Source organism: Rhodamnia argentea, chromosome 8 (genome assembly GCF_020921035.1).
Source record: "Rhodamnia argentea isolate NSW1041297 chromosome 8, ASM2092103v1, whole genome shotgun sequence".
Taxonomy (NCBI): Eukaryota; Viridiplantae; Streptophyta; class Magnoliopsida; order Myrtales; family Myrtaceae; genus Rhodamnia; species Rhodamnia argentea.
This window is the reverse complement of record NC_063157.1, coordinates 7524240-7532201: the sequence shown is the minus strand read 5'-3', so window position 1 is coordinate 7532201 and position 7962 is coordinate 7524240. Positions and strand designations below refer to the sequence as shown.

At 40.4% G+C, this 7962-nt stretch overlaps 1 protein-coding gene across 1 annotated transcript; it reads right to left on the bottom strand.

Annotated features, from left to right (window-relative positions):
- Window positions 1-640: 640 nt before the first annotated feature.
- On the bottom strand, window positions 641-7256 carry LOC115736790 (protein NEDD1). The gene is made up of 10 exons (XM_030668653.2): window positions 6839-7256; window positions 6350-6462; window positions 5380-5640; window positions 5183-5287; window positions 4723-4788; window positions 4304-4525; window positions 2502-3080; window positions 1437-2051; window positions 1135-1311; window positions 641-1069 (listed from the first exon to the last, which is right to left on the bottom strand). The coding sequence occupies exons 1-10, from the start codon at window positions 6999-7001 to the stop codon at window positions 962-964; spliced, it is 2409 nt and encodes an 802-aa protein (XP_030524513.1). The 5' UTR covers window positions 7002-7256; the 3' UTR covers window positions 641-961.
- Window positions 7257-7962: the final 706 nt, after the last annotated feature.

The following is a 7962-nucleotide window of genomic DNA, read 5'->3' as shown; positions in this document are numbered from 1 at the left end:
ACAGTAAACATAATTTGAGATTTTTAATTTCTTTTGACCTTTAAAATAAATCACAATCCGGTCTAGAACACGCCGTCGGCAGAATTCAGAAGTCAGAAATAACACTTGGAAGATGTCCCGATATTCCACTCGAAAGATGTGGGATTTCAGCCGATGGAATTCCACCCCGCGACGCGCTCTGGACTTGATTGGAGTTTTCTCAAAACCATCAATCGACCGATGACCAGACCCTTAAGTCGTTAAAGTCATCAATTGACCGATGACCAGACCTTAAGTCCGATTCCTGCACTTATCCCATGTCAATTGAGAGAAAAACAAAATGGACTTGTACAACTGAACCGTTGCCTACATATAATACTTCCTGATAGGAGATTCTGGAAGATCAGATCTTACCAGTTCACCCATAAAAAATCTGCCGAATTTAACAGGAAGCTTTTTTTCGACATAAAAAAGAGAGGAAGCTTTTAGTTGGTTATCGTGATTTTCAAACTTCCTGTTTCTGATCCAAAATCCTGATTCGGCAATTCTATTATGAAGCCGTACAGTAGTTTTGCAGTCCTTCCCATTAGTGTCTGAAGAAGCTTCCTTAAGTCAAGTACAATAGATCCTTTATCAGTGAATCATGGCACTTGGAACACTATCACAGAAGAAAACCAACACCACTCAGCCAAATCAAAGCTACGAACGAGCTCAACGTATCTGACACATATTACAAACAAACTTATGCCGGCTTGAAGAACATTATCAGCAGAATAGAATACCTCTGTACAACGGTGAATTCCTACATCACATAGTACATTTGCATTTATCTCTCTTAGCATCTACCCACCCCTCAGGCATGACCTTTAATTAGGAAACTGTTTCTTTTCCATTGAATCAAACCGAAGCAATCGGAGACTCTAATACTGAAAGAGAGATTCAACCTTTTTCCGCAAAAAATATCGACCTAAGTTCTCTTATCTCAAAGCAACTGGCGAAGCTGTTGATTTTCACTGCGCAGATATTTGACTTCTTTCATTAACTCAGCTTGATTTTCCAGAATCGAGGCCATCACTCTTGACATTTCCATCTGTTCAATGGAAGCAAGAAATAATCAGAGAAAATAGAGAGAGGAGGAAAAATGTATGAGCATACCTCTTGCATATGGAATTGTCTCAATATTTCAATATGTAGATTTCTCATATCCTCGTGAATTGATTTCTGAAAGGAAACTAGGGTTTCTTCAAGGGTTCGTTGAAAGAGCTGCAATGTAAAGGAACTTCCCTGCTGTGAATCCACATGTGGGGTCTTCTGAAAATGTGGTATTCCTCCCTGTAAAAGTGAAAAAATACTGATTAGATCTTATCATACTGAGCATGTACAGTGTAGAAGACAATAATTTGCCTTCAAAGCCACCACTAATAACTATTATTCTTCAAACAGTTTTGAATGCTTACATTGATCGTTGGAAGAGTCCCTGGTTCCAAGGCACCTGATGTTTGTGACCTAGATAACAAACTGCTAAGAAGCTCTTCCTTGGTTTCAACTCCCGTTTTCTTGGTTTTTGGTGAACCTACTGAAATGGATGGCCCGTCGCTGAAGGAAGAAGTAGTACTAATTCTCTCAGCATAAGTGGAAAGGCGCCGTGGCAGGGTCAAAGATGCTGTTCCAGAAGATTCCACTGTAGTTTGTCCCATCACGCCTTTCGGCCCAAAAGACAAGGACAATGAACTAGAGGGAGGGAGTTCTGAATATCCAAGTGGAGTCTCCTGAATGTTGGAAGCATCTTTACTCCGCAAATTAGCGTAATCGAAGTTTGAATTTGTTAAAGAGCTGATACTTGTCGGGGTCACTGATGAGGGAAAATCTTGGAATGAAAACATAGACCCTGATGTTTGACTACCAGCTAACGTTCCTAGACGGGATGGCAAAGTGAGAGGCTGGCGAATATGAGCATATTTGTCCAATACCTTCTCCCCACCCCAAGCTTCTGGAGGAGTGATAGAAGAATCTTCACTCTTGGATGATTGAGGAGGAGTAGATCCAAGCTGTGTTAAAATTCGATTCTCATCCTGCACAAAGTAAAGAAACCGTCCATGATTTTCAAAAGTAACTCCTATAAGATGTGTGAGTGGCACAATGTTTATGGTAAGACTGTAAGCATCCATCAGAGTCACTATAGCGAAACAGAATGTCTTCTACCAAAATCCCACATAGAGTTAATCTAACACAATAGGACGCCTTCTACTCTTCATTGAAAGAAAAACTGGAAAATCCAGGAAATATTTAAAATCACTTTGAAATCAAAATAATATCGAACTCGTAAACTGTTTGTATGAAGACATATAGGCCTGGTCCATCTTCTACCTTTGCCTCAAAAGAGCCAAAACATAAATCAGGCTCTCAATTATGGAAGGAAGTAGAAATTGCAATACTGCCTCTATGAGCACAGTTACATTCGCAATGTGTATCAAACAACAAAAGGTTATAGCATTTTCATGGGACAAGTGAAAATATCAAACCTGTCCTGAGTTGGAGGTGGATTTCCAATCAAATATAGGATGAATGTTGCTTCCGTCCTCAGTAAAGGGATACCGGCGATTGGATGAAGGAAACAATAGCGAAGAAGGTCTCTTATCAAGAGCAGAAAGATCTTTCCTTCTACCATCATCGTCGTTCCATAGTTTATCAAGTGAGGGTGTGATTGGCTGGACGTCGACAAGGGGGGAGAAAACCTCCATGTCATCCTTTGGGTTAAAAGTAGAACGTGGAGCATGCAACCTAGCCAATGTCCCACCAGGCCATAGATGGCTTCTGTTGGGTGTTTCCTCAGATGAAACCAAATTTTGTGTGCTCATGGTTAATCCACTGCTATTTGTCGTCAGCGAAGTTGCATCTAGAGAAAGACTTGATCGGCCAGGATTACGTGAGCCAGATACTGATGTAGCTATTGTAAGGTTCGATGATGTTGAGGACGGAAGCGGATCCGGCATAAGTATTGATTCTTCATCAGCACCTCCAAGAAGAGCAGTCTCAGCCGAACAGTTACTCTCATTCACAATAACTGGTTTGGCTCTTTGCCAGCATAAACTCGTAACAGCCTGATTAATACCACAGAAACTCAGTTTATAGTAAGACTAGGATTTCGAGGTCCATTTTCTAATCAGAGTTATTGTAGAGTTTCACAGCAATTAGATAATGATAGCGAAATTCTAAGTTTCACAGCCATTTTAATAAAGCACGAAAAAGGCCTGCAGCAGATATGCTTTTCCAGTCATTCATCACAAAATTTAGTTCCACAAGAAGCAGCAGAGGCCATTACTGCTGTTCCATTCTGTGGAGCGGGAAGAGAGATCCATTATCCAATTGACAAAGGAGTATATATCACTATACCAAAACCAGGGTATTTCCCTCAGTTGTACATACAATGGGTATTTCCTTTAGCTGTTCATACAATGAAACCAACTGAAATACATAGGCTGCATTTGGCATGCTAATATTCAAGAATGGTCTTAAATTGGAAAGAGAAAGTTCAACCAAATATATCTAAATGAATAAATACTTGGATTTCCTAACATGATGCCATATCCAAAAACCAGCAGAGATTGCATTCAATTCAGGAATCAAGAATGAGCATAATAGGTGGAGACACCAGCAGAGAAAGCGGAAAAATCAGCAATGCTCAATTTCAATCTTTTATAGGATTTTCTTTTAACTCATTTTATTTCATGTATTCCCTCATACAAAATGCCTTCCCGTATTGTCATATAACCCACTACCATCCAATGAACATTGTGAGAAAGGGAGATTTATGCAACAAATGCCTCATCATATTGGTTACATTTCCATAGCAACATGCTTCTCTATTCATGGAGACAGAGTGACCATACTTTATGCATCTTAATCTCACATAAAATAAACAGGGTAGGTTATTCTTTTCTACACCCATGCTAGCCCATGCCCACTAACATATCCAACTTAATTTCATTCGTTATCAAGCCAACAATCCAAAGTCAAGAAAAAAGGGGAAAAGGTGATGTTCTACTCTTGTAAAAGACATGGAAGAACCCATAAATAGTCAGAAGCAATTCTTGCGACGAAAAATCAGTTTTAAAAGGGCTTGATGGGAGTATCGGAGAACAGGAAAAACAGTTCAACGAAATACACGAAAACAAAGACTTACTTAGGTAGTTCTGTGTGCATATTAGGGAGACTATTCAAAACACAGAAAAAGATTTACGATACAAAGAACCAGCTAAAAACAGACGAGTATCCAAGTTTGAAAGTTTCAGGTGTAAAGGTAAACACGGAAAACATCGATCACCTCTGAACTATTATAAGCACGAAGAACAGTGAAAGGTTGAGGCTTTGCCCGGATATCGTAAAAAACTATGCGACCGTTGCTGGTTCCCGCAGCCAACATCCATCCATCGTCACTAAAAGCCACCGAAGAGAAGGGTGCTTCATAGGAAGTGCAGGAGGAGAATCTTCTAGATCCAGAGTCATAGGTATACAGTTTTTTATCATAACCAACGCTGGCAATCATCTGCCACAGATATTCTGGATATTAGAATCATCAACAGTGTTTAGATCATCGACAACAATAGGCAGACCTTATCAATCAAAACAAAACAAAAAAGACAACAAGCTTTCACATCCACCATGCCCCGTAGCCATCTGATATTCTCTTTTCATGAAGACGAACTAAAATGCAGGTCTCTGCTAGTGAGTGGAAGGACAAACCTTATCACTGGATGGAGAGAAGCTAACACCAGCAGTTGGTGCAGAATGCTGCTTCAACCAAGCAATCTTAGAGAAAACAAAGGAACCATCAAAACATTGCCTCAAATACTTACTGAAAATGAGAAACAGACTAGCCAACCATGTGGTGATTGTGTGGGGGGTGCGTGCATGTTTGTTAAGGAAGAGGTAGTCTCACAATGATGCTCATTCGAATTCAAATAAAATCTCCTTCCAAAAGACAGTGGAAAATCCAAAACAATGTGCTTAATGGAGCTATAATGTCACATCTGAAGTTATATTGCTAATTCGATTGGCAATCAAATTTGCACAGGTAATTCTCTGGAAGAGCTATTAACAATGACAACCTTTTCAATTCTCCATGATTTTCTACAGGGATCTTGAAATAAAGTAGCAAAACATCGCAATGGTAGCAAGCATATGTTAAAACATAAAAGAAAACCTTGGGGCTACGACCAGTAGTGTCCCACAGATTAACTGTCCCATCATCGCCAGCAGTTACCAAAAGGTGTCGACTAATCCTTGAGTAGTCAAGTACCCTAAGTACCTGGTCTTGAATCATCCAGCAAAATAAAATTAGCTTACAAAGCTGAGCCAGCAAGCACCATGCTGCAGTTTAAGATGAAAACAATAAATGACCTGTGCATTGGGGTCCTTCAGTTCAGCCGCCCTTGCACCAGATGCAAGATTGTGAAGAATGAGGTCTCCACTTATACTGATAGAAGCCAAGTGCTCATCCTTACAGTTGTACATGGCACCTGTTATCGTATTGGTATGACCCTTTAACCCTTTAATGCATCGCTTCCTCTGCAAATCCCATATTCTTACAACTTTATCACTCCCCCCGGAGCATATGTATCTGGATCCCTTGTTGCTAAAGCTAATAGCCATGATAGATTCCTGAAAGCCGAGAAAATTACAGTAAGTCAATGCCATGGCCATGATAGCATGACAAATATGAAAACTTGAGTTCTTTTTATTTGTGATCCTCGTGCAACATGTTAGTTTCTTATGCAATGAGACAGAATTGTGTAAAAGAGCAAGAAAATAGTAGCCATATCACCCAAAAAAAAAAAACATTGCATGTGAAAGATCAAGTGGAATTGCAAATCATCAATAATTGCCAATGAGATCGCAATGCAGGAATTTCTGTCCATTTCAGCAAATTCTTGCAACTATCTTCATGTACATTGTACAAGTAAAGTCATTAAATCTGCTTCAAGAGTGTAGGTAACAATTTCTAGAGTCCAAAAAACTGAATCATTAGAGTTATGCTATCCAGTCTCCACTCAACGGACACATCCCCCATTCTTCTAGTCACTATGTTCTAAGCTCTAACGAAAAGCAAGACAACTGGGATAGAAACCGTGTTTTATTTTTCTTTCTTTCGTGTGCTAAATATGGAGGAGCAAGTTCCCAGACATAGTGGCTGTATAAGGAATGTGTTTTTGGACACACAGAAATTAAAAGTTTTGACATCCCAAACCTAATGCAAGGGACAACTACAAACAACAGGAGATAGTAACCACTATAAATAGAAAACAACTGTCTGTGAGCCTTTTTTAGCTTGATTAACAATGGGGAAAGAACTAAAGAGTAAATCTGGTACCTCAGTGTTGTCTCCACCATCTGTCCCAGACACCGATAATGTCCCCATGCTTTGACCATTTTTCCTCCACAGCGAGATCTTCCCATCTTCCCCAGCACTAGCAACAACTAAATCTGAAGATCACCAAAAAAAAAAAAAAATTAGAAAAAGTAAAACCCGAATGTTTGAACCGAGCAAAATATGAATTCTTGTTAATCTTCTTCATACATGCTACTGGAGACAACCCTACACGAAAGTCTCCTCGCTTCACAAACAGCCAATCACTCCCACACCAGGTATAGAGATTGGCTACTAGGCAAACACTTCATTTACGATTACCATAAACCTACCACTTTCGTGAAGACAAATCAATCACTCAATCCTCACTTCGGCTCAGAAAAGCAAATCTAATTCCGCCGACAGAGTGTAAAATGCGGAAACAAGAACACTCGAAGCTAGACCTAAATTTCCCGAAACTGGACGGAGAGCTACACGGAGACCGTCACTCACTGGTGTGATTCCACTTGACGGAGTGAACGGTGCTCCCCGGCGACGGCGCGTAGCTCAATGTGCACGGATCCCCAGTCTCCACGGACACGTCGAACAGCTTCACGGTGTCGCCTCCGCTCGCGGCCAGGAACGCCGTCGACGGATCCATCAAACTCCTCATCATCGCTCCACCTTGCCTCGCCGATCCCTCGGTGGGGAAATTGACGAGGGAAACGAGGGAGAGAAGCGTCGAAATTCCCCCCCGGGCCAATGTGGGGTCTGGCAATGCAGGGATTGCAGTCGATTTCGAGAAGAAAGGCCGGGGAAGTTTGAGAAGATCGAGCCTGGGAAGAGAATTTCAATTTTGCAGAGGGCAAAACCCTACCTTTGAAGTATGAACTACGAACGAAAGCGAGCGAGCGAGAGAGTGTTCGGCAACAAATTTAAAAAATGGATGGAGAGGGTGCCGGTAATTGTAATTGGGCGCCTTCACAAGTCCATCCTTTTTGCCAAGGGTATTATTCATAATGTGGAAGTGGTTTTTGTCACTTTTTTTCTTACCTTCCAAAACTATCTACAGCGTACACAATAAAAAATAAGGGTAATTGAATTCGAAGCCTTAAAATTTATCACGAAAATCTAATTGAATCTTAAAAATTTCAAAAAATAAAAATCAAATCCTACAACTCTTCAAATTGGTGCTATCAAATCCTTCCCATTTATTTGTCAAACTAGCTTGAATTGGCGAACCGAAATCACTTTCAGAATCATACTTCCTTCAGCTAACACGTGTCCAGTACGGTGGGAATGCGCAGCGCAAACGACCATGAGCTGCTATACCAAATCCCCTGTTGGCCATTGGGGACCAAGTGGTAAGGCTATGATCTGCAAGGGAAATGATCACTCATTCTTTCATTGGGGAAGGTGCACGAACGACAACTTCAAACGTCATTTGCCGCTTACCTACCGTTTAAGTGGCACTTGAAAATGCTGACAAGACTATTTTTATTATTTCCTCATTTCGACGTGGCGTTAAGGTTAACTAAAATACTAAAACGAGATTTCAAAATCTCAAACTTTTAGCTTATTTTTTAGTTAAATTAGATTAAAAAAATAAAAAGCTAAAATTTTCTATAAAAACAAAT

Coding starts and splice junctions, on each gene's coding strand:
- LOC115736790 (XM_030668653.2), bottom strand. CDS start 7,001: ATGATGAGGAGTTTGATGGATCCGTCGACGGCGTTCCTGGCCGCGAGC. Junction 5,288..5,379: donor TGAAGGACCCCAATGCACAG/GTCATTTATTGT, acceptor ATTCAAGACCAG/GTACTTAGGGTACTTGACTA. Junction 1,070..1,134: donor GACAATTCCATATGCAAGAG/GTATGCTCATAC, acceptor TCCATTGAACAG/ATGGAAATGTCAAGAGTGAT.